Source organism: Barbus barbus (assembly GCF_936440315.1).
Source record: "Barbus barbus genome assembly, chromosome: 27".
Taxonomy (NCBI): Eukaryota; Metazoa; Chordata; class Actinopteri; order Cypriniformes; family Cyprinidae; genus Barbus; species Barbus barbus.
The window spans coordinates 16,980,065-17,007,302 of record NC_136755.1 but is presented as its reverse complement, the minus strand read 5'-3'; the positions used below and the strand labels follow the sequence as shown (position 1 = coordinate 17,007,302).

At 38.6% G+C, this 27,238-nt stretch overlaps 1 protein-coding gene across 2 annotated transcripts; it reads right to left on the bottom strand.

Moving 5' to 3' along the window:
• Positions 1-1,149: 1,149 nt before the first annotated feature.
• On the bottom strand, positions 1,150-27,238 carry LOC306847190 (upstream-binding protein 1-like). Of its 2 annotated transcripts, XM_079381002.1 has the most exons (17): positions 27,016-27,209; positions 24,141-25,070; positions 19,689-19,840; positions 19,513-19,586; positions 17,149-17,254; positions 16,906-17,012; positions 15,391-15,543; positions 15,084-15,194; positions 11,357-11,470; positions 8,367-8,473; positions 8,220-8,274; positions 8,023-8,116; positions 7,470-7,560; positions 7,216-7,337; positions 5,309-5,451; positions 2,925-2,976; positions 1,150-2,820 (listed from the first exon to the last, which is right to left on the bottom strand). In XM_079381002.1, the coding sequence occupies exons 2-17, from the start codon at positions 24,254-24,256 to the stop codon at positions 2,783-2,785; spliced, it is 1,635 nt and encodes a 544-aa protein (XP_079237128.1). In that variant the 5' UTR covers positions 24,257-25,070; positions 27,016-27,209; the 3' UTR covers positions 1,150-2,782. The 2 variants fall into 2 exon arrangements, with proteins under 2 accessions (XP_079237128.1, XP_079237129.1); XM_079381003.1 differs by lacking the exon at positions 24,141-25,070 and having other exon boundaries at positions 27,016-27,238.

Here is a 27,238-nt window from a genome sequence, read left to right as displayed (position 1 = left end):
ATAGATGCAGTAAATTCAACGTTTTGCATTCATATCAAGTTTTTTGCTGGGTGTAAGTTAACATAACTAATCAGGTGCATGACAAAACTTTTCTTAGTAAGTGTACAGCACCTGTAAATCCCTCTGGAGTTTTTATTTAAAATTAAAAAAAGAAATCACTGGGAATTTGACGATGGGTTTAAGAAGTGGCCTCTATGGAATAGGAACCTCTATGAACATTTTGATCCATATAGGAATTTAATATGTGTATATTGTTCAAGATCAGGGAGAATGGGGTAAGGTGCTTCCCTCTGACACTTTTTCCCCGTTCTCCCAATGACTCATCCATTTAGTCTTGTGACCGTATATTTATATAAAGTTACCTATACTAATACCCGAAGCATGGCAAAAGTGATAAGAATCTTATTGTAAAACATATTTGATAATACTTAACAATAAAGTGCCATTTGTCAACGTTATTTAATGCATTAACTAACAAGCAGCAATGCATTACAGTTTTTTTTCATGCCACTTGACCATTCTATTGTTGGTTCATGTTAGCTCAGGTCCATTAAATAATGTTAAGTTACATTTTATACATACATTCATATGTATTTTAGTAAATGTTGAAATTGATATTTAGACTAATAAATGCTTTTGAAGTATTTTTCATTGTTAATTCATGTTAATTAATTGAACCTTATTGTAAAATAGTACCACATTTTTTGTATGACAAAATAAATTTATCTTCATTGCACACTAAATTAATTTAACCAACTAATTTGTGCAGGTCTAAAAATAAATCTCATACATTTTGGTGAAATGCCACTGCATAAAATCATTTTAATAATTTAATAAAGATTATTAGTTGAAGCATTTTCCCCATGCATCATAGCTCTGCCTTTAAATGAATACTATTACAAAATTATATGTGCATTAATAATTCAAATTCATATTTATTTAGTTTTTAAGTTGGATATCTATGTCCCTATGTTATGAATGTCATCTAATTTAATTGCAGACATCCTTCAAATTAGGAACATTATTTTTAACACTCCTTTTTTTCTAGAAAACAGCTTTAAGTTTACCCCAGTTTCCCTTAAACAAAAATAACTATCAAATTAATTATCCTCTTGCTTCGCAATATAAGAAGTACTTCAGAGACAATATATGAAAATTATTTTTTATTTCTGGTACAGGCATTAATTGTGTACATCTCAGCACCCCCATGGAAGAGAGGCTTCTTTAGACAGACAGTGACATGAGGGCACCATGATTATCATCATGGAAACGCAGAGGACAGTCCGGTGATCCACAGCATTTGATCAGAGGAAGAGAACAACACACCTCTTCATGGATTTAGACTTTGATCATTTGTTCAACCTGGAAACATTGTGTACACCAAATGTCTAAGTGAGCTTCCAACAACAGCAAAGTATCCATTTCATTGTGGTATCAGTTTCAGTGCAGACTTGGTCATTCCTTTTTTTTTTTTTTTCATTTTTTATGAGAATTAATAGGAGTCAACATTCTTACAACCATGCTCCTCTATAAAGTGGCAATAATAAGCACAGTACATGCCAAAGCACAGCTGCCCGATACATGACTACTGAGATAGAAGACCTATTGAGTCAGTCTCTATTTAAGAAAGAAAAAAAGAATGAAAAAAGGCTGGCTAACCGCAGCCATGATGGCTAGGTTTAACTGGAGCAGCTGACAGTAAACCAAGTGTGCATTTAGAAAAGCACCAGCCGCCGTCATGACCTAGGTCAAAAAATTAAGATAATAGAAAGCAAAGGCATTATGGAAAATATCATTTATGGCTGCTTGTGACTGTGCACATTTATCAATAATCGTGTTATAATCTGTGCCAGGAGCTACTATAAATTATAGCACGATAATCACAATCTAAAAACCATCATTTAATTCTAAACATGTGGAACCAGCTGACGCTTAATTCATCCCGCTAAGCACAAAGTAAATGCTAAGAAACTAACAGAACCTGTCAACAGAAACAATGGCACCAGAAACGATTGGTCTTGAGAGAGGAATTGGAAAACGATATCAGCATTGACAATATCATCTACGAGAGTAGGATACAGCCGAAACTTGAGTCTCACAACCTCACGTTAGCTGCAGGGCACCGTACTCAAACTCAAGGAATTATTTCATCCAGACAGACATAAAGACGTCCTGCGCATGCCTAAGTCAGGACGCATTTCCCCACATTTGAAAAAGAGGTAATTTCTATCTACCGAGGGCTTTGTGATGGCGTCTGCAGGCCAATCCGAAGGGGCAGGAAGCGAAACGGTTGACAACTCACAGACAAAAGGCGGACAAACTCAAGTAAGAACTGTACGTTCATAATTAGCAAAGTGAGGACAGAGTCTGAGCGCAGCCGTATCGTGGCGCCAGATGCTCAGATTCTTCCACGAACACCATGCTGAAGTGGTCACAATTCTCCTCCACTTCCTTGCGGTTTCTGCCCACCTCCATTCCTCCCGATTCAACCTTTATAACGCACTCGCAAGCATACTTAAAAGCCCACCGCTCGCACACACTGGCATCAGTTTAAGTGTTTTCAATATGAAACAATTTACACACTGAAGTCAGATTCTAACAGTAAGGAGGCCCTGCCCAACCCCGGCTATCTCTCTCCTCCGACGTGCGAGATGTGAAGAACGAGAGAAAGATGAGGAAAGGAAGAGAGAGGAGGATGGAGGGAACATGTTCAATGCTCAAGAATGGCAGTATGGAGCCTTGAGATGTAATCACACTCTGCTTCACGTTGCTTGCAGCAGCTCTACTTCAGGACTAGGTGAAATCCATCACTGGTGTCATCTGAGGATAAATAAAATCAGAAATGTTGGAGAACAAAAAAGCAGTGAGGGGTTTTAATTAAATGTTTCTGCCATAGATTCTCTGTTTTTTAAAAAATGTTTTACCTTGTATTGTGCTGACAATGAAACTGCTCTCATCTGGGAAGTTATAAACCATCTGTAAGCAAAAAAAAGATTGTAAGGTATTATCTTATATATTAGGATATATTTGAGTTACTAAGGTCTTCTATGCACTACTCAGGTTTGTTCCAAAAATTTACTTTAGGACTAAATTTTAAATCATATCAGTTTGTTAATTGTAGTCAGTAGCATTGGTCGCTACAGTAATTTTATATTATAAGAGTAGCTGTCAGCTTTGCATGTTTATACATATTGGTGTGTGTATATATACAGTCGGGCAAATAAGTATTTGATACACTGCCGATTTTTCAAGTTTTCCCACTTACAAAGAATGGAGAGATCTGTAATTTTCATCGTAGGTACACCTCAACTGTGAGAGACAGAATATATATATAAAAAAAATCCAGAAAATCACATTGTATGATTAATTTCCATTTTATTGCATGAAATAAGTATTTGATCCAATAGAAAAATAGAACTTAATATTTGGTACAGGAACCTTTGTTTACAATTACAGAGGTCAGACGTTTCCTGTAGTTCTTGACCAGGTTTGCACACACTGCAGCAGGGATTTTGGCCACTCCTCCACACAGGTCTTCTCCAGATCTTTCAGGTTTTGGGGCTGTCGCTGGGCAACACGGAGTTTCAGCTACCTCCATAGATTTTCTATTGGGTTCAGGTCTGGAGACTGGCTAGGCCACTCCAGGACCTTGAAATGCTTCTTACGAAGCCACTCCTTAGTTGCCCTTGCTGTGTGTTTGGGGTCATTGTCATGCTGGAAGACCCAGCCACGACCCATCTTCAATGCTCTTACTGAGGGAAGAAGGTTGTTGCCCAAAATCTCGCGATACATGGCCCCATCCATCCTCCCCTCAATACGGTGCAGTCGTCCTGTCCCCTTTGCAGAAAAGCACCCCCAAAGCATGATGTTTCCACCCCCATGCTTCACGGTTGGGATGGTGTTCTTGGGATTGTACTCATCCTTCTTCTTCCTCTAAACACGGCGAGTGGAGTTTATACCAAAAATATATTTTGGTCTCATCTGACCACATGACCTTCTCCCATGTCTCCTCTGGATCATCCAGATGGTCTTTGGCAAACTTCAGACGGGCCTGGACATGTGCTGGCTTGAGCAGGGGGACATTGTGCCCGCTGCAGGATTTTAATCCATGACGGTGTAGTGTGTTACTAATGGTAACCGTTGAGACTGTGGTCCCAGCTCTCTTCAGGTCATTACCCAGGTCCTCCCGTGTAGTTCTAGACTGATCCCTCACCTTTCTCAGGATCATTGATACTCCAAAAGGCCAGATCGTGCATGGAGCCCCAGTCCGAGGGAGATTGCCAGTCATCTTGAATTTCTTCCATTTTCTAATAATTGCGCCAACAGTTGTTGCCTTCTCACCAAGCTGTTTGCCTATTGTCCTGTAGCCCATCCCAGCCTTGTGCAGGTCTACAATTTTGTCCCTAGTGTCCTTAGACGGCTCTTTGGTCTTGCCCATAGTGGAGAGGTTGGAGTCTGATTGATTGAATGTGTGAACAGGTGTCTTTTATACAGGTAACGAGTTCAAACAGGTGCAATTAATACAGGTAATGAGTGGAGGATAGGAGGGCTTCTTAAAGACAAACTAACAGGTCTGTGAGAGCTAGAATTCTTGCTGGTTGGTAGGTGATCAAATACTTATTTCATTCAATAAAATGGAAATTAATTATTCAAAAATCATACAATGTGATTTTCTGGAATTTTTTTTAAATATTCTGTCTCTCACAGTTGAGGTGTACCTACGATGAAAACGACAGATCTCTCCATTCTTTGTAAGTGGGAAAAATAAGTGTATCAAATACTTATTTGCCCCACTGTATATATATCATATCATGGTTTAATAAAAATAATAAGAAATGTTTCTTAAATCACTAAATCAGCACATTAAATGATTTCTGAAGGAGCATGTGTCACTGAAGACTGGAGTAATAGCTGCTGAAAATTCAGTTTTGCCATTAGAAGAATACATTTTAAAATAGAAAAAAAATATTTTACATTGTAATATAAATGTAAATAAATCTAGCCTTGATGAGTGTAACAGACATTTGCATTCTGTTCCATTAATACATGGCATTACCATTCACTAGACAAATCTGTCACATGATGTTCTTCACCTACATGATCCATTTATTCATGACAAATGATAACAGCAGAAAAAAAGTCTACAATAAAGTGCGTTTTATCTGTGGCATGATGCAAAACATTATTCAAATGACCAGCCACAGTTGGCCAACTTATTACCACTACCTGATAACAGGGAAAGAGAAGAGACTGTTTCTGGCTGCTTTTAGTATGGTTGCATGAATCTGTAACGTGGGTCTGTGTTTACCTGGTCGCTGAGTAGTATGTGTATCCCTGTGGGCCCCTGTTTGTAGACTTGGTTGATATGGGACAGCGGCAATACCAAGACATTGGAGATTTTCCTAGTTAGCTCGCAAGCGGTCATCTCCTCAAGGTAAAGAGCATGGTAAACTAAACAAACAAAGACACTTTAAAACAATACCAACAATGATAGAGGACTGTGGACTGTACATTTCACAGTAGACTGACCTAAATAAAAACATATTACTTCTGCAGAAGAAAAAATACAAACAGAACGGGCTCGACCTATTTCAGGAAAAACAAACATGATCGAATTTGAAACAATTTTACATTTGGCTGTGATGCAATGTGATTAATATAACATTATTAAGTACTTCATTTATCCAAATTAACAAACATATTCATCTGTAAATTTCTTTAGAATTCATATATTAGGTAACCTGATTATTTCTTGGTAAATGGGTTTGGGGTCTGAGCACAGCGTTTGAAGTCTGTTATTAGAAGTGGCTACAGAGAGAATGATGTTGGGTTTGAGGTGTGGTCTTGTTGCCATGTCAAATGTCAGTTGTTATGGTGTTGTGTTTTGAGAGCAGGATGAGGAACATGTTTTTTTTCTCATATTATGACTTTTGTTGCATCTTTATCTTACAAACTACTCCGTTAATAGTTTGAGGTCAGTAAGATTATTACTATTACTATTATTTAATACTTTATTTAAAGCTTTTTACATTTTACAGAAGGGGTAGGTAAGGTATGCTCACCAAGACTGCATTTATTTGATTAAAAATACAGTAATATAGTAAATTATTATTACGATTTAAAATAACCATTTTCTATTTCAATATATTTCAATATGTAATTTATTCCTGTGATGGAGAAACATTTATTATTATTATCGATATTGAAAACAGTTGTGCTGCTTAAAATTTTTAGGTAAACTGTGACATTTTTTTTTCATCAATAAAGTTCAAAATAACTTTTTTTTGTAATAACGTTAAAAGCTTTAGTGTCACTTTTGATCAATTTAATGCATCATTGCTCAATAAAAGTAACAATTTCTTTTAAAAAAACATACCGTCTCAAGTCTGCCCTGCAATTTCACTTGTAATAGTTTGAATATTGTAATATAACAGCCTAATGTGTATGATCGTGGGGGTTTTCAAATTCCTTCCAACTTTCAGTAATTATTAGATTAAAAAATGTTTGTTAATGTGAATTTATTTAACATTGCCAACTGTTGCCATTTTATGTTGCCAATTTCAAAAAAACAAACAAACTGAGAGCACTACCTAACATTTAGATTTAGTCATGCAGCTTAAGCTTTTTACATTATGTGGTACTGAGTATCAGAAAAAGGAAGTGAACACCTTTTGGTTAACCATTTGTAGTACTTTGGAGGAACGTTTATGAAGGTTGGTACAATAGATCAAGCAATCTGAATAATGCTGCACTGCACGTTTGTTGTGAAGTGACATTCAGCCAAGTATGGTGACCCATACTCGGAATTCGTGCTCTGCATTTAACCCATCCATCGTGCACACACACACAGCAGTGAACACACACACACCGTGAACACACACCCGGAGCAGTGGGCAGCCATTTTATGCTGCAGCGCCCGGGGAGCAGTTGGGGGTTCGGTGCCTTGCTCAAGGGCACCTCAGTCGTGGTATTGAGGGTGGAGAGAGCGCTGGACATTCACTCCCCCCCCCCCCCCTACAATTCCTGCCGGCCGGAGACTCGAACCCGCAACCTTCGGATTACAAGTCCGACTCTCTAACCATTAGGCCACGACTTCCCCAACACAACACAATAGATGTTATTTATTTGTTGCAACACAATAGATGTTATTTATTTGTCGTGATTGTGGTATGTTAGGAAAGGCTGTGCAAGTCTCCCCGATTGATATTTATATACCAGGTATGGACGTTGGACTGCTGTGTTCGCCGTTTTTGCTGTGGCCACGTTTCTCCAGTAGAGGGCTCTCACTCTGAGACGCCTCCAGGGACACGTACACGGTGAGTCTGGGACGCACAGCTCTGTACGGGGACACAAACACACACAAGGTGAACAGAATTATTTAGTTTACACATTCATAATGGTAAGAAAACTCCTCAATCATATATTAACATCACTTGTGATTTTTTTTTTTTTTTTTTTTTAAATCATACCTTGACTTAAGTGCATTGTAGAGTCTGATTCCATCAGCTGCACCACAAATTTGGACTAAATCCTCACGAGTTAATTTCAGTAGATCAGAACCTAAGATGAAAAATCAATCGTATCAAATCAGTCTCATAAAAAAACTACTTATAGCTTAAAGCTGTGTGTCTGTAATGGCTGGATAATGACAGATTTCCCTATTCCATTGGATTCTGATTCAGAAACTCTAGATTCTATTAAATACTCAGTCTATTTTGATATTTCAGTTTCAATGCCCAATTTGCTTATGTTTGAAAGAGATTCTCTCTCTGTTAATATTGTTAATTATGCAGGCAGATTCAAACTGGTAACTTATCTTTTTGGACTATTCATTAAAAGAACTAGTTCATAAGAGTCATTTGTTTGTGATTCAGAATACGCTGTATGTTGGTTTTACACACAGCTTGTGAGGACAACTAAGAATCAATTATCAGGATCATTCAAATGAAGACTGCAATATTATATTAATATTTTTACCCAGCGCTAGTGTAGTTTAATTCTCAACAAAAACTGTGTAAATACCTGAGAAATGGGTGAAAATACGACTGTACGAGTTAAATCTGTTCTTAAGCAGCCACTTCTGTGTGTCCTGTATAGACGCTGTGGGACTCAGAGACTGCAAAATTTTCACAGATTTATTCTTTTCAGATGCAAAAGAAAAACAAATGTGCATCTTTAAGGCAAATTAGTAAAGATTTAATATACAAACATGTACAAACCTCCAAAGAGATGAGGCTACCAAGATCCCCTTGATGGTTAGGTGAAGACGACTCACTAAAAACAAAAGTACAAGCATTAGAAAATGCATAACTGTGGTTCATGGCACAATGTAAAAGAAACACAGAGACGCTTCATGAGCGTGTCACCTGTCTGGTACTGTGCTGCTAGTGTTGTAGCTGTGTGTGCTGGAGGTGAAGGTCGGTGTAGCTGCTCTGTTGGGGTTGACGTATGCATTATCTGGCCATGGAGAGCACTACAACGAGAGAAAGAGAGATATGTGAGAAAAAATCCAAAGTGATCCTAAACAAAACTGAATTCAGAATCAGAATCAGATAGAGCTTTATTGCCAAGTATGCTTGCGCATACAAGGAATTGTTTTAGTGACATAAGCTCCCAGTACACAGAGACAACAACACACAGACAATAAAAATAAGACAAGAATAAAAAATACACATTTGTAAATATAAATAGACAAAATTTGAAAAATAAATTGAAAAATAAATAAATTGTATGTACAGTTGTGCTATAGATGATAGAATGGAATAGAATAGAATGAGATGCAGGGATGTGCTAGGATGGAGGTGGTAACAAATAAATAGAAGGTTATTGCACATATCTTTATTGCACAATGGGGGGAACATTTAACTGTTCATAAGGTAGATTGCCTGGGGAAGAAACTGTTCTTGTGCCTGGCTGTCCTGGTATTTGGGGCTCTGTAGCGCCGGCCAGATGGCAAAAGTTAAAAAAGGGAATGACTTGGATGTGAGGGATACAGAGTGATTTTCTGAGCCCTTTTTCTCACTCTGGATGTATACAGTTCTTGAAGGGTGGGCAGGGGAGCACCAATAATCCTTTCAGCAGTCTGAACCGTTCTCTGTAGTCTTCTGATCCCTGATTTTGTAGCTGAACCAAACCAGACATTTATTGATATGCACAGAACTGACTCAACGATGGCTGAGTAGAACTGTTTCAGCAGCTCCTGTGGCAGGTTAAACTTCCTCAGCTGACGAAGGAAGTACAGACTTTGTTGGGTCTTTTTTACAATGGAGTCGATGTGAGTGTCTCACTTCAGGTCCTGAGAGATGATGGATCCCAGGAACTTGAATGTCTCCACTGCAGCCACAGTGCTGTCTATGATGGTGAGTGGGGAGAGTGCAGGGGGGTTTCTCCTGAAGTCCATGGTCATCTCCACTGTTTTGAGCGTGTTCAGCTCCAGGTTGTTAAAAATGTACCAGACAGCCAGCTGCTCAACCTCCTGTAAGCAGACTCGTCACCATCCTGGATGAGACCGATGACTGTAGCGTCGTCTGCGAACTTCAGGAGCTTGACAGAGGGGTCTGTAGATGTGCAGTCATTGGTGTACAGAGAGAAGAGCAGTGGGGAGTAAGGTTGGGCCGACAGATGATGCCATCGTCCATCGCCGATGGCTGTTAGACATCACAATGTTGAGCCGGCATCATGATTCCATGCCACTGGCACTGAAACTGCTTTTGCGCGATCGCTTTTTAGTTTCACTTTCACTTTTGAGATTCATGATCGCACGTACTCTGTTTATACTATGAAGTGGCAGAACTTACCGCACATTTTACAAGATCAGATGCTTGTCAGGTGTGCTTGGGATCTGCAAATCATTCACCATCGTCTCAAGCTGGTCGCACACTGGATGAGAAGCTGTTGCTAGGCGCCGCGAACAGATGCCGAATGGCGCCGCACTCTGTCAAAATGTGTTTAAATTTTAAAGATGTGGCGCAACGCTGCTCTTCTCGTCCAGTATGCGACCAGCTTCAGTCATTTCTCCTTACTCTGTCTGTTTATGTGGTAAGTGAAATTTTATGTACTGTAACAGGCAACCGTTGGAAATCATTATTTGTTTTCCTTGCCGTTATGAATACAGATTTTATGCTTCGGGGACACCCCCCTAACTCCACCGCCCGCCCCCCGATGTCATCGTCCATCGCGACATATCACAGATATCGTCCGATGCAATTTTGTAGACATCGCCCAACCCTAGTGGGGAGAGAACACATCCCTGAGAAGCACCAGTGTTGGTGGAGCGGCTGTTTGACATGAATTTCCCCAGTCTCACTAGCTGCTGCCTATCTGTCAGAAAGCTGGTGATCCATTGACAGATAGAGCTAGGGACAGAGAGCTGGGTTAGTTTGGTCTGGAGGAGTGTTGGGATGATGGTGTTGAAGGCTGAACTAAAGTCCACAAACAGGATCCTCCCTTAAGTCCCTGATTTGTCCAGATGCTGCAGGATGAAGTGAAGTCCCATGTTGACTGCATCATCCATGGACCTGTTTGCTCAGTAAGCAAACTGCAGGGGGTCCAGTGATGTACTTCAAATAAGCCAGAACCAGTTTTTCCACACACTGATGAACAACACTAATCTAAAAACAAATATGAATGTTTTTTGAGTTTAGACTGAGCGAACTGTTAACATAGCAGAGGTAGAGGTCTGCAAGCCTGTCGGGTCATTTAGCTTCTCTCCCTTTATTGTGGCCATATACGCGCAGAGCACACATGGCTACTGTATGAAATACTGATTATATTATAAATATTATACATCGCCTAAGCAATACGCAACGCATATAGGCCTGTATTTTGAAATGTTTCTAATGCAAGTGAACGCTCTGGCGCGTCCTGTAAAGCACGCTTCAGCTTCCACTCTCCGCACAAACGACTGGATATGCATTAGTGGACATTTATCTAGGTTAAGCGTTTTAACTAACATTGTGGAGCTGTTTTATAACTACAGATTTAATTTTAGACAAGTCATGATGATTTTAGAAAGCTAAATTGATCAAACATAGGCTACGATCAACTCACTGTCTGCCGCTGGTTGTTACTTTAAAAACAAAAACTTACATTTAACAAATAAAAAAAATGCTCCAAACCTTTTTCTAAATTAACTTAATAAAACAACAAAACGAAATACAATCACTTTGCCATTTCATACAAAACTGAACTATTTTAATAGCTGAAACAGTAGTATAAGCTGGGGGTCGGACTCGGGCCAAGAATTCTGATAAGCTGTCGGACACGGGCCAGGCTAGGACCTGAGCATCTCAGGCCGGGCTAGGGCCTAAATTTGAGGCCCGTGGAGGGCTCTAAGCAGAGGTGAGTGGGCACTTACACTTCCTCTTTTGCTTTTGGCGATAGAATCGCCACAGTCTGCAGGAAGTGTCCGCTTGCTGGATTTCTTTAGCTCATGTTCTACAGCCTCCTCAATCACAGGTTCCAATCGAGTCTACGCAAAAAAGACAAACCACAGTGAAAAGACAGAGAAAAACAGACACGCATGTAAATTTGAATAAGCAGTTTTCTGACCTGTGTTGATGTTCTTCCTACTGAAACAGGAAGATTATGTTGATTATTGTTTGATTATCATTACGTCATGCCAATATATATTAATTGATTAGGCAAACCATTTAGGGCTTGTCCTTTTTTTCAACAGCCTAATTAATTACTTGTTATAACCATTAACTATGATTTGCTCTTTGCGAGTTACAGGTGGTAAAATGGAAGGAATGTTTTTCATCTACATCAATCATTTCTGTTTTCTGAGCAGAGTTGTTATTGCTAACGAAAACTTAATTATGGTTAATTGAAAAAGTTTAAATTAATTAAACTATATATTATAGATGATGAAAAAAAACTTTGAAATGTTGCCTTGGCAACTAAATGAAATATAATAAGTTTAAGTACTAAAACTAAAATAAAAAATACACCAAAGCTAAATAGAAACATTTAGAAAACAGACGCAAAGACAAACTAAAATGAAAACTGAAATATAAAAATGAAAGCTAAATATAAATATATTTAAATACTATAATAGCATATAAATAATTCTAAAATAATACTGTTTCTAAAAAGAGGGAAAAGTTCCAACAGACATGAATAGTATTTAGACTATATGTGTGAAATTATGTATAGTTAGGTCCATATATATTTGGACAATGGCACAATTTTTGTTATTTTAGCTGTTGACCAAAACATATTTAAGTTACAGTTACATAATGAATATGGGCTTAAAGGGCACACTTTGAGCTTCAATTTGATGGTATTCTCATCACAATTGGAGGAAAGTAATTACAACTCTTTAATATGTATCTCCCCCCTTTTTCAAGGGACCATCAGTAATTGGACAATTGACTAAAAAGCCATTTCATGGACAGATGTGGGCTATTCCTTTGTTATTTCTACATAAATTAAGCAAGTAAAAGGTCTGGAGTTGATTCTAAGTGTGCCATTTGCATTTGGAAGCTGTTGCTGTGAACCCACATCATGCAGCTCTCCATACAATTGAAACAGACAATTGTTAGGATTCAAAAACAAAACAAATCCATCAGAGAGATAGCAGGAACATTCGGAGTGGCCAAATCAACAGTTTGGTACATTCTGAGAAAAAAAGAATGTACTGATGAGCTCAGCAACATAAAAAGGCCTGGACGACCATGAAGGACAACAGTGGTGGATGATCGGAGGATCCTCTCAATGGTAAAGAAAAACCCTTTCACAACATCCAGCCAAGTGAAGAACACTCTCCAGGAGGTAGGTGTGTCACTGTCAAAGTCTACAATCAAGAGAAGAATTCACCAGAGCAAATACAGAGGGTTCACCACAAGGTGCAAACAAGGCCAGATTAGAATTAGCCAAAAAACATCTAAAAAAGCCTGACCACTTCTGGAAAAGCATTCTTTGGACAGCTGAAATTAAGATCAACCTGTACCAGAATGATGGGAAGAAAAAAATATGGAGAAGGCTTGGAACAGCTCATGATCCGAAGCATGCAACATTATCTGGAAACATGGTGGAGCAGTGTGATGGCATGAGCGTGCATGGCTTCCAGTGGCTCTGGGTTACTGGTGTTTATTGATCACTTGACAGAGGACAGAAGCAGCCGGAATAATTCTGAATCGTACAGGGATATACTCTCGCTTTAAAGTACAAATGGACAATGACCCAAAACATACAGCAAAATCAAACCCCGCAGTTTTTGATGGTAAAAAAAGTGAAATATTTTGCAATGGCCACGTCTCCTGATCACAACAACTGAAGTCAGCTGCAGTAAAGGCCTGGCAAAGCATCACAAAGGAGGAAACCCAGTCTCTGGTGATGTCCATGATTTCCAGACTTAAAGCAGACATTGCCTACAAAGCATTCTCAACAAAATATTAAAAACGAACATTTTATTTATGATTATATTTATTTGTCCAATTACATTTGAGCCCCTGAAAATGTGGGGACTGTGTATAAAAATGGTTGTAATTCCTAAGCATTTTGTGTTATATTTTTGTTCAACCCCTTGAATTAAAGCTTAAAGTCTGCACTTCAATTTCATCTTGATTGTGTCATTTTAATTCTATTCTGGAGGCATCCAGAGCCAAAATTATGGAAATTGTGTCAATGTCCAAATATATATGGACCTAACTGTACACTGACCTAAAGGCAGGGTATGGAATTTTTCAAAAACGTTTTAGAAAACTGAGTCGGGGCCGAGTACCAAAACAAACTTGTAGCCAATCAGCAGTAAAGGGTGTGTCTACTCGTGATGTGGAGAAGAGAGCGTTCAGTGAACAGCCGAGCCGAGCGACAGAAAGATAGAGATGGCGGATAAAAAACAAAAAAGAGGAAAACGACTGCGGAACGATAAGGCAAGAAGTAGGACCCGTGTAAATATCGGATCAGCTTTCCAGCGCTGGAGAGAACTCAAGGAGCGGAAGGCCTGCGATCGGACGCCGAGGTTGCTTTGTTTCTTCCCGATAGGTGAGTAACACTGTGTCTACACCGGACGCGCCGCAACGCAACAGCTGTCTGCCTACACTGGACACGTGTATTTCAGGCGAGAATGTTGTTGTTTAAAACTCAAATCTGCGGTTTATTTATAAAAACAGCGCCAATTTGAAAATGTGCTTCGCCGATTTCAGAGCCGTGAGCTCCACGCGATCACTCAGTGCTCATGTATCCCGAAGAGAAGAACATAACCTTGGCTAGTCCTTCTGACATTTGCCGCAGGCTCTGATGTCTCTGTAGTGGATAAACATAAGATATAATTAGTTTTGGGTAAATCTAACAGGTAATCTTTGGTCTTTATTCTATTGTTCTATTAATATAGTATGAAAACGAAAAGAGGCAATGTTTGATATATTTCATCTGTAAATACAGTGAGGAAAATTGCAGCAGCCAAGGCGAGCTGACTTACGTTATCAAGTATGCTGCTCTTTGCAGAATTACTGGACTTGCGTCGTTCCGTCCGCGGGAGTTCACACCCCTGAGTCTAACTCGTGAAGTCTGAACTACCGAGGATGCAAGTTCGAAATTTGCGTACTTGGTATTAAGAAATGCGTGTTACGTCACCAGAATATCTGCCTAATCTTCTCTGTATTTTAGACTGCGATGGAAACATAGACAGCAACAGGTCTGGGGGGAAAAAAAGTTCCTGGGACATATTGTTCCAGGTAATTTCGGTGGAAAAGCGGCTTATGTTTCACAGAACTAATCGTTGCCTGGGTTGCGTAGGCTACATATATGTGGGGCGGATCTATCAAAATAGGGGTGAGACCCTTTTGGGGTAGGGGCGTTTGTTTTGGTGATTTCAAATATCAACATTGCCTTCCAGAAATCACTTACCCAGCCTTTAAGATGGAGACTTCAGTCACAGTTCATTTTAGGTTACTGATTCGATATAAAGTTGTCCCTGCCATATGGTGGCTGTAACATGACCAGCTAAATGCTCTTAATTTTCTCAGCAACCCCTTATTATTCTTTTTGTGTATATTTTATGTAATGCTTTAACCATGTCAATAGGTATCAGTATTAATAGGCGTCAAAACAAAACAAAAATACTTGAATATTCTTGCCTCTGACAAAATAGTGGTATCATAAGAGGGTTGATATTTTTCTTTCTCCTGCACAGTCTTTTTCTCCATCTTCTCTCGGTCTGTTTTTTGTTTTCTGTCTGCTCCCTTTGGCTGTTAATAGGAGAGTATGAGTTACAGTTGAATACATACTAAAGACTTCAATGTCACATTAATACTTCAAAACATACCCATTAAGCATTCAATATAGGAAACACACGGGTGAAATGGATTCAGATCTGCAATCTTCAACCAAACACCACAGATATTTCCTTGCATTTAATGCATGTTTGCATGTGTGTGGCATCACCTTAAAGACTTTGATCTGGCAGCTGGCGGAGTGCAGGTGCTCGGTGTACTCTCCGCTTTCATTTTGTTTAAAAGTGTCAATCTGGATCCGGAAAGGAACTCCCTTCTCTCCACCGTGTTTCCGCGGGGTGAACTCTGTACTGATGCAATGAACCTTCAATAAGGGAAGGAAGGAAAATGAATTAATGTGGAACACATGATCGGTTCCTGAAGCTAGAGAAGATCCTTGGCATCCATTGTACTATTTCTGCACAGATTAGCATGTGCCAGATACGTCTTTAATCAACTGAAATGATATTCAGATGTTTGAAACTTGATCGAAGGGCAAGAGATAATGTCAAAGAGTCAGTAGTCCTAACTGGACTCTCTCCTACATGTCTGGGACTTTAAGATCTTCACAAACATGTCTGACGCTATTGGCACCACATCTGCATAGCTCCTTTGAGTGCGAGAGAGCATTTCTGCCCAATGAGATTGTGCTTCAGGCATGTTCTATTCATTAACTACACAAAACAGCTGTGAGGATCTTGATGGCCAGAATTAAATATTGACCCGAAGCATTATACACCAGTGAATGCTCAACTGCACATTTATGTGCTCAATTGTTGCAGAAACATAATTAGTAATATTATACAGGGGCAAATAATATAAGAAAGTTCAACAGAGAAGCACTGTAGAGCAAACAGCGAATGATTATACTACCAAATTCAAGTAATATGTCCTAAATATGGTTGTAAAAACACCAAAGTTTCAGTACTTGATATCAATGTAATTACAATTTTACAATTCTTAATACCAATTTTAATACCACAGCAAAATATTAATGATAATATTAATAATAAATGTTTTATTATTTTAAGAATTTAATTCAATATATATATAAATGTAATTTAATAGAACACTAAACATGCACCTTATTTTAAAATGTTAAATATGAAATCACATTAAAATGAAAGCAATGACTTGTAATATTATGGTATTTCTTTTTGAAGTAAACATATATATCAAATTCATGTAAATATTCAAGTAAACAGCCAGAAATCATTAAATAAATAGTTTATTATAGTATAAAAGTGTTTATTAAACAACTTAAATTAATGATACAATAAAACAGCAACAGGTCTATTGCAATTACAGAGCAAAGTCTAATGCAATTCTGGTATTTGAATGAAAAATATATATATTTTTTTGGTCCAACCCATTTACACATTTACAAATCAAGTGTGCTTATATTAATTAAGTCCTAGAATGTATAAAATTGGTTGTAAAATAGTATGGTTCCTAACTGTTGATGTCCTTGTTGATTATCAAAGGGTATATGCAGAAAAATATTACGTACAATGTTGCAGACATAATATTTTATTACACTTGTTGCAACATTGTACATCATACATTAGGCTGCCCCAAGAGCTATTTAGAAATGACATTTCAAACTGAAACTCTGTAGTGTTCTGTAACCTTTAAACTATAACAACATGGCTGAATGTTTGTGGTTTGATCTTGAATTTGGGTTTACCTGCACAAACACTGACGCTCGCTTGGAGAGATCCCACAGGAACTCCGCAGCGTTTAGCTGTGACGGGTTTGTGTGGGGCTCTGTGATGCCAACTGACATGGGGATATCTGTAACAAACACATGATGCACTGTAAAATCTCCCTCTCATGAGGCTTTATGCTGCTTTGATACTATTCACCTGATGAATCAAAAAGACTGAGGAAATTAATGGCAGCAAACTCAAGTAAACACATAGGCTCTCACCGATGTCGAGGAGGCGGTCGCCAGGCCGATTCCATTTCCAGCCCTCCAGCTGCTGGTGCTCCATGTACTGAAGCCTTCGGTCATGGAAAACCACCCTAACTATACTCTATAATTCACCCCAAACCAAACACACACAAACACAAAACCATCAGAACAAGCACTCTTAAAGAGTCATGCACCATATCCATCCTTCCTGCACTGCTGAATCACCATGGCACAACAAATGAGATTTTATCCTAGTTGCGATGTTGTAGCCGGGATTGAATTTGATGATATAAAAAGACTGTGTAGACGTCCACTGTAGCTAAACCAGTGCATTCACTCAGTGAAAGATTCCTCAGACTGATTCAAAACAGTAGTTTGAGACACAAATCATTCAAAGTAATGACTCCTAAGAGTAATTTGTTAATGAATCAGACTACATTGATCACACTGTATTATGTATGTGACCAGAAAAGACAATGCAAGAAAAATATTGTCTATTTATTGGTCAAAAGTTTGGGATCAGTAAGATTTCTATTTTAAAGAAAATATTTTTATTTAGCACTCATGCATTAAATTGATCAAAAGTGAGAGTAAAGATGTTAAATCTACATAAAATATATAATTTAATAAATATTATTTTATAATATTTATAATAATGTTTACAGATAAATGGACGTAACAATGCCATTACAAAACTGTGCCAGTAAACAACACTGTTCACAAATAACTTAAAGGGAGAGTTGACCCAAAAATAAAAACTCTCCTCATGTCGTTCCAAAGCCCTAAGACCTTCGTTCGTCTTCGGAACACAAATTAAGATATTTTTGATGAAATCCAAAAGTTTTCTGACCCTCAGAGACAGCAACACAACTGACACATTCAAAGCACAAAAAGGTAGTGAGGACATCGTTAAAATATTCCATGTGACAGCAGTAGTCTGTAATTTTATGAATTTTGTGAGAATAATTTGTGTGCAAAGAAAACAAAAATAATGACTTTATTCAACAATTTCTTCTCTTCCGTGTCAGTCTTCCCCGTGCGTTCACAAGGGTACCACGACGCATGTGTGGTGCATGCGCCAGCGTTCATCTTAGTTTATCGTCTGTATATTCTGATTCAAATAAGTAAGGCTGAGCAAAAATTGCAAGTCATCTTTTCTGTTGAAATCTTCAGACATTTTTACGAAGATTATTTTATGTACAGCGTGCGTCTTCCTCTGCTTATAAACAAGGCACAGTGCATCCAGGTTCAACGTCAGAACACTAAAGCCCAAAGTATACTTCACTTTTTACGCGTACGCGAGGGACAGTTTCCCGCTGACATGTTGCAAGCTTAATTTAACATCCATCACAACTGACAAATGTATGGAATACTCTTGAGTCAGATATGCAAATTATTTTATTTTGACGTAACTACAGGGTCATGTAAACAAGTCATGTAAACGCAGCTTACTTGCGTTGTTAGGTTACTGATGTGCATGTAAATGGCGAAAACTGGTTATTTTAATAAGCTGATATTTGTGAGTTATCAGCTTACTGATGTGCATGTAAACGTGCTCAATGTCACTTCCAATATTAAGTGTTTATGGTTTCTGCGGGAGGAAAATGCTTAACGAGAAACTTTGTATTCTGCTGTTCTGTAGCCACGGATTTCCAGGTCTTGTCTTTTTCTCCTACAGATGACTTGCAGGACCCTGTTCGTTATTGCACTAAATTAGTTTTAATCGTTTAACCACCACAGCATCTTGTCTCCATTGGCAACGCACACGATTCGTGTCGAATGCAAGTGACGTCGCAGGTAGCGGAAAGTGCAAGCGGCGATTGCAAGTGACATTGTAATTTAGTTTCTTTTTTCTTGTCTTCACCACCTGGCTACTGTTGTAAAATGTTGAGAGATTCAAGCAAAAAAATTATCAATAAATAGAACAAAATAAAAAAAGACTGCAAGTGACATCACTCGCGGAAGAGCAAGTTTCTGAGAGTGCAAGTCCGCAGCCAGACCCTACTGGTAAATAGAGCAGACACTGAACATGGATGAAGCTTTCTAGAGCTCATGCGCCAACCGCCTGCGTTCACGCATAACTTCAAATGAAGTACACTTTGAAAGGCTACACGTTCGACTGTACACATACACTAGCGTTCGCGTATAAATTAATGACAGAATTTTCATTTTTGGGTGAATTATCCCATTAATGTGTTGCTCAAACCTTTATTTTCCTTTTCCTCTTCAATTTCAATTTATCCTGCAAACTCTCAACTTCAGTAAAGTATAATTAATTTTGCCAAGATGCAGTGGATTCACTGAAAACCAGTGCGGGAGATGTCACACCACACAAAACCACAAGTGCACAGCACTGATAAAACACACACAATCTCTCACCTTAACAGTCTTGTTGAGTTCAGGCATCTCCCCTATTTTCCTATTATCAAGCAATCGCATCTCATACGACTGGCCTACAGAGGGAGAGGGGAAGCGTGTTACTGAATATCTTCTCAACAAGGGTCTTGGTATTCTTTAAGGAATAGAGAAAGAAATACAGTCAATGAAAACCATACCTTGGTTTAGGTAGGTGAGCGTCTCCTCGTGCAGTTTAACAGCAGGGGACGTGGCGGCACACAGCACATACTGAAACGGAGGATTCGTGGTGTCAGACTCCACAGGAACGCTAACATCTTCCTGCTTAAAGATGGGCAGAGCCAACACATCACTGAGGAAAACAAACACAGACACAAAGAGAAACGGAAGTTACTAAATATGTCGGTTAGAACCACAGAACCTCTCCCATCAGTATGGAAATAGTTGTCACGGAAACAGGTATATGGGGAGCCCCCGTCTGCTTACACCTATAGACACTTTATAAACCACACGACACATGACCGCTTTGCATCTGAACCACAAACATATAAAGGACATATTCGCATCAGACTGCTAGGAAATAGAAGTCAAACAAAAGGCAGCTATGTATTTACAAACCATGTATTAATAGACTACTGTTCAAAAGTTTGGGGTCAGCATGTTTTTTTTAAACAATTTAATACTTTTATTCAGAAAGGATGCAATAATTTGTTCAAAAACAACAGTAAAAGCATTTAGAATCATGTTACAATTATTATTTCATACAATGCTGTTTTTCTTTAAAAAAATCATCACAATGCACACCGTTTTCAATAATGATAAGAAATGTCTTGAGCACCAAATCAACATGTTAAAATGATATCTGAAGGATCATGTGACACTGAAAACTGAAAATTAATCTATGGTATCACAGGAATAATTTATATTTTAAAAAACATTATACGAACATGGAAGTTATTTTAAATTGCAATAATATTTTGCAGTTTTACTGTCTTGGTCTTCTTTCAAAAACAGTAAAAAATCTTACTGACCCAAAATTTTGAATGGTAGTGTTACAATATCAAACAAATAATCCTCACTTATCTTTTTATTTGGACACTTATGTAGCATAGATAACTTTGATATTTTGTGATTTCACTCCATTTTTCACATTTTATTTTCACATTTTTCATATTTCTGATTACGAATGGCTTTGTTTGGTGTGTATTTTTCACTGTACCTGGTGTGTGTTCGGGTGATTATTTTGTGTGGTTAGTTCATATATAACAATTTTTGTATACAGTTTGTGGGATTTTGTGTTATCAGAATTTTTTTTACTAATTAAAATATTTAAACAATGAACAATTAATTAACACAATCTTTAGCCCAATATATTATTATATTTTATATATTAGGCCACGGCTCTGAGCTTGCCACTGTTTTGCCACTCACACACATAAAGGCGGTATCAGGTCAGTGCAGTGACAGCTAAAGACAGTTAGCTAGCAGCCTGCTTGACATGACGAGACGTTTGTAACAGTGCGGCCCGCAGGATCCTTCCTGCCCACCAATCTGCAAGTGTTTTCTGAAATATGAGCAGCTCCACTGTAACATTCCGTTCCACAGCTGCTCATTCCACATGATCGCAAGTTAGATGATCAGCATCTCACACCCTCATTTACCTCAGACGCAACACGAAAACATCACATTAGCACCCGTCACAGCACTGACTTACAGACACAGCAGGAAAATAATAAGCATATCTCCATGATATCTGGAACTTGAACTTATCTGACCCTGTTCATGGAAAACACTTGCAAACTGCAAATACAGAAAATTTAATATTCCTGTCCATATCTCATAAAAGTTCAATGGCTAATGCTACCAAAAGAAATATAAGGGCAGCTGACAATAAAATTGCCATGTTATAGATCATTTTAAATTCATTTAAACAGCATTTTGATCATTCTTTTATAATTGTGTATGGAGGTTTTGTGACCTCATTAAATCAGAAACTACATGGAATATTTGTATATTGTTTTAAAGATGTCATGGAACCATTTTAAATGAACTAGTCAATGCAAAAAGATTGTCTTTTATATAAAATATACAATTTGTTATTTTTATTCAATATCAACACCAACGCCTACGCAATTTTCATTATGGATATAGCCATATTTAAATTCTGCCTGATACTGATAAGCCAATAATTATTGAATTATCTGGGAACTAACAATTAATGGACAATTTTACGCATTTCTGCTATTTTGTCTAAATAAATGAAAAACAATGCAATCAGAAACTACAATTAGTTGATTTAAATATATAAAACTTAGCGATATTAAAAGCAGGACAGTGTCATAAAATATGCTTTACATACAATGGTGTCTGCAAAAATGTGATTAAAAATAATTAAATAGCAGTCACATGACACTTTCTCTAATACATTTATGTGCATTTTAATCTAAAGTCTGTGGACAGGTTATGCCTAACGCCAATAGAGGACTGTGTCAACTGCAAATCTGCAGGGCGCTAGAAGAGTAGCAAGAAACTTGATATCACAGGGGGAGAGCATGTGAACAGCCTTCTTCCCGCTGTCTCACACTACAGTGCTCCCACCACTAACAAATCCTCCACAGAATGTAAACTCAACCACTGACTGTACTCTCTCACAGAGTATTTCAGACACTTGCAGAATAACAGAGCGCACCTGGGAAAGTGCTGATGTTGCTCTTTCCACCATAACCTCCAAAAGCCCGCCACATCCCAGAGTAACCGTTCCATGGAACCTGACCGCAGGCGCTTAATGTGTATTCCTATCACGCAGTGACCACATTTCAAACTCCTTGAGGCCAAATGGGAATAGTGAAGGCTGCTGCGATTTGGAAAAGCGATATATAGAGTTTAAATATGCTCCATCATTAATACCCCAATGAAACTGTGACGTATGCAGGGGGATTGTGGTTTGCCTCTTCCAATGCTGTGGATGCTGAACCACCTGGCATGCAGTTGGACTCATGAAAAAAAACAATCTGCTGTATTTATGAATAAAATGTAGAGTGTGATGTTTTGGACAGTTTGATACTGGTCAGATTCAACTTAACAAACCGCTATAACAATGTTAGTAGTGTCTGAAAACAAGATTAAAAGACATTAAATAATGTGATATTTTACAATTGTATTTCTAAAAAATTAAGCCCAACAGTAAAGGTGGACCATGTTATTTCTAAGAAAAATAGAGCGGTTTAGTTCTGATGTCAATTAGTAGGCCAACCTGTAAGTGATGTAGGTGCAGGAAATGTTCATCTTTTATTTTGTATTGTGATTATGTATTTCCAGGTGTTTGGTCACATGGATGCAAGAGGATATTTCCCTGGTTATGTTTCCTGTTCGACGTGTGCCAGTAGCAGGGAATGCTCAATTTCTGTTGACCACTCTAGACCTTTTTAATCCTTCTTAGTTGTCCTTTTACGTATAAGCAGTTGTTTGTTAGATCAAGTCAATAAATGTTTATAGAAGGTAAATGCATGGGAAAGCATCAGGAATTTCTATTCCTGTTACTTAGCCTCTCAGCAGCTATATGTTATTGCTATACTTTAGTAAACAGAAAATGTGCTTTTGGATGTGTGTAATATTTTTTACGTAATGTTTTTAGTACAAATTATGAGAGGGAGACTGACACTTCTGTCATTCACAGTGCTACATAGGAGTGGGTGGGCGCAAGTTCTTTTGGTGTGATTTTCTGCTTTGTATTCTTTGACTGGTGGACTTTTCTTTATTCATATTTATATGATTAACTGTCAACTATCCAATGACTTGCTTGCATAAACTAGGATATGAATATTTGATAAAAGAAATACAATACACACTTCACCTTTAATTCCCTTATTTTAAAAGGTACATAGAAAAGGCAGACATACTATCTCGAGGATATGACCATCATCTTAAATATTGCATCAACTGTTTCAGAGTATCCCTAACAGTATAATGACGTAATCATAGCTTCCATGCGCAGTATCATATGACGTAATGGAGTTCAACGTTCGCCTCAATTTCTTCAATCACTAAACTTGTTATTCACAAAGCATTTGAATGCCCTTTAAATCATTGCGTGCGAAGATGGAAGATTTAAACCAATTCGTTTAAATAAAAGTGTAAACTAATTCTTTATAAGAGTTAATTTAGCATCTGAGAACAGAATTCAGAGAACACCCTGTTCCAGGAAGTAACCTTACTTCAAACGCGCTTGTTATCGTTTCAGTGCAAAACCACGTTATGGCTTTTCGAAAGGAGCGCGAGAATATATTGGATTAACACTCTACAACCAAATAAAAAAAAAACGCCAGGTCTCGTTAGCTTTCAGGATGGTCAGACGTTAGGATGCAACTCGTTGTCTTTGTTTTGAGCTAGCTCTAGCAACAATCATATAGCCATATTGCATCTAGCAGACGGCAAAAACAATCTCGCGAAGGGCCAAATGATATATAATGGTATTACATTATGAACGTTTGAAACCAATGAGCACAAACCGCCTGGAATCCCGAGGTTCGCGATATAAGCACAGCGATCAAGACAGCTAAGTTAGCCAACTAACTAGCTCGCCGTCACAGATGCATCGCCCCCGGCTTAGGGACTTTTGGGAAGCTGCTGATCGGTTTGCATGCTGCTCTAACCTCATGCTGTACGCGCCAGCCCCGAGCTCCTGGCCGATGCCAGACAAACTGGCATCGAAGTCGTGCACTAGCCCAGACTCGATGGTAGCATCGTCCATCTTCAGCACCCACGCCATGGCGCCCAGATCCTTCTCCTCCGACTCTAACCGGAGCGCCGCCAGCTTCGCCTCGTACAGACAGCACCTGCGCGGAGCTCGCGTTGCCGCAGGAGTCAGCTAGTCCTACTAGAGCTGGTTAGGTGGCCACCCGCGGAAGGCTAGCTGTTGAAAACAGGGCAAACAGCTCTAGCCCTGACTGCCGTGTGCCTCGCCATTGCTTGAGTTTCTCTGTAACACAGGCGAGAAATAACAGTCTCAGCTGTGAGGCGTCGCGAAGTCAACTCAACACCTCCTCGTGTATTATCCGTTTCCAGCTCCCGTATGTTATTCCGTAAACATCAGCAGCACATCATATCTGCATGCGATCTTCCATTATATAAAGCAGCAGGGTGGGAGGACGCTGTTGACTGTCACCGCATTCACACGCAATGTCCGCTCGAGTAACAGGGTTGGCAGAGCTCGCTCGCTTTCATCTAATCATGCACGCAGTGCGGTGTCTTTACGCTCTCTACTCTTCGAAAACGTTCGCCTAATTTCATCGTGCTGACCCGCCCGTTTAGTCTTTCGGAAGAGGCCAAAGATCACCGCACATGGACGCGGCCCTCTGTCTGCCACCATTCAAACCCCAAACGCGAGAGAGCTGCAGCACGGATCTGGGTCTGGAATCTGACAGCCAATCACGTTGCTCTGCGAGCCGCGCTCAGCCAATCAGCTTGCGAGGATCTGTCGTCATCGTCTCCCTGGCTCGCGCTCCGATACACTGTAGTCACTCTCGGCTTCCAAACAAAATATAACCTTTAACTTGCAGCGCATTAATTAAACGACACGTCACCTGGTGGAAAAAGTGCAAACTTGTTGAATATGTAAGATTATTTTGATTTTTTTAAATCATTTAAATCATAGAATGTTTAACACAATCAACACATTTATATTCAAAACCTCAGATCTGCAGCTGACAGCCAAAGTCCATATGTGACCCTGAAGCACAAAACCAGTCATAAGGGTCAAGATTTGAAACTGAGATTTACATATCCTCTGAATGCTGAATAAATAAGCTTTCCGTTGATGTATGGTTTGTTAGGATAGGACAATATTTGGTTGAGATGCAGCTATTTGAAAATCTGGAATCTGAGGGTGAAAAAAAATCTAAATTTTGAGAAAATCGCCTTTAAAGTTGTCCAAATGAAGTTTACACTAGGAAATGTACAAAATATCTTCATGGAACATGATCTTTACTTAATATCCAAATGATTATTGGCAGAAAAGAAAAATCGATCATTTTGACCCATATAATGTATTGCTGGCTATTGCTACAAATATACTCCAGGGACTTAAGACTGGTTTTGTGCTCCAGGGTCACATATCAATATTGCTGCTGACAAAAAAAAAAAATATATATATATTCAGACAAATAGCTGTTTTTGCTGACATAAATGAGGACCAGTGTGAGATATTCAGATCCCACCTTAGCTGTTTTTGCTCTGAAATTCCATTCTGAAAACAGGAATGGACACTTGAGGACACATTTTGTGTGTTTTTAACCTGTTGTTGTTGAGGTGGCCTGGATGGGAATGCAGATGGGCCTTTGAACATGATTAGGTTCTCTTAAACAGACCACCAGCCATAAACAAAACAGCCTTGGGTGTTTACAGCTGGGAATGTAGTCACAGCGCTCAGAGACAGATGGAAAACACTTGATTAATCTTTTCACTGAAAGCACTGGTGTCCTTGAGAAACAATATTGCAGACTTGTAGGTAAATAATATAGATATATAATAGATAGATAATATATATATATTAGATTATAGATAAATAATCAGATGCCATGTATTAAGTTTCTATTTAGTGGGAGAAACAGGGAAACAGCAGAATCGTGTGTGTCACCCAGACCTATTTGAACAGTTTGCAATGGCCGAATGAAGTCAACAAAAGTGCAGAGGATGAATACAATGACATTTCTCAGTGGTTTTGACTTTACTGCGCTCTAATTTCTCATTACAGACAAGTGATTTTAAGTCATGTGATAAAATACATGAATATGTTTTTCTGGCACTGGTTTTTGATTTTAAACACCCAGTTCACCATCATACTTTTACTATGGCTGTTGGGTAATAAGCGGTATAGACATATACACACTGGACAAGGGTCAACAAGGCTATATAACAAGGTACATTTGAACAGAAATGTTTAATTTTGTTCTCGGGAAAAGGGTTTTTCATAAATGTCTGATCAGGCAAGCTATTAATGTTAGTACATCTACATAATTTATTAGTAGATTTGTTGGCCATTATTTATGTGTTTGTTTATTTATTATGCCCTATGAATTTTGCGTCATAATTGTTTTATTGTTAGTATTTTGTGTACTCAGAAATAGTTTTCATATAACAGCAATATAGCATAATTTATATAATTGTTATATATAATATTTGAAATGGTGTATAATAAATGAATTGAATATAATCTGTAATTTAACCCAGTTGAAGACGCTTCTCAACAGACTAAACAAACTTGAGGCTGATGTGACTGACAGATATGAGTAACTCATCCCTTCACTCAAGACTGGCCACGAGAAAAATTATAGTAACACTAACCTATAGGCCTATGTGACAGAATAAATGGTAAACATTTCGTTGTATATATGTCTGCGACTCTATATATTAACACAATACACTTATATAACTTATAAAGAAAACAAATTCGACATGAATTCAGACGGAAATACTAATGAAGTTATGTCCTTAACTTCCATTAAACACAAGAGTAGCGCTCAGTCTTACCGTGTGTTACTGCAGCTGTAGGGCCGTCGACTCTCAAAGCTCCCAGTGTGCAGCTGCCAGAACAGCATTGCATTACGATCAACGAAACCCGCGATCAATGCTGAAAAAACTACTGACAGACAGCGACCAAAGCAGTCTCGCGTCGAGTCACGCTGTTGTCAGCAGTCATCAGCAGTCCACTTCAACTCCGAGACAGCGCACGCGATCGCCCCTCCGTGACTCT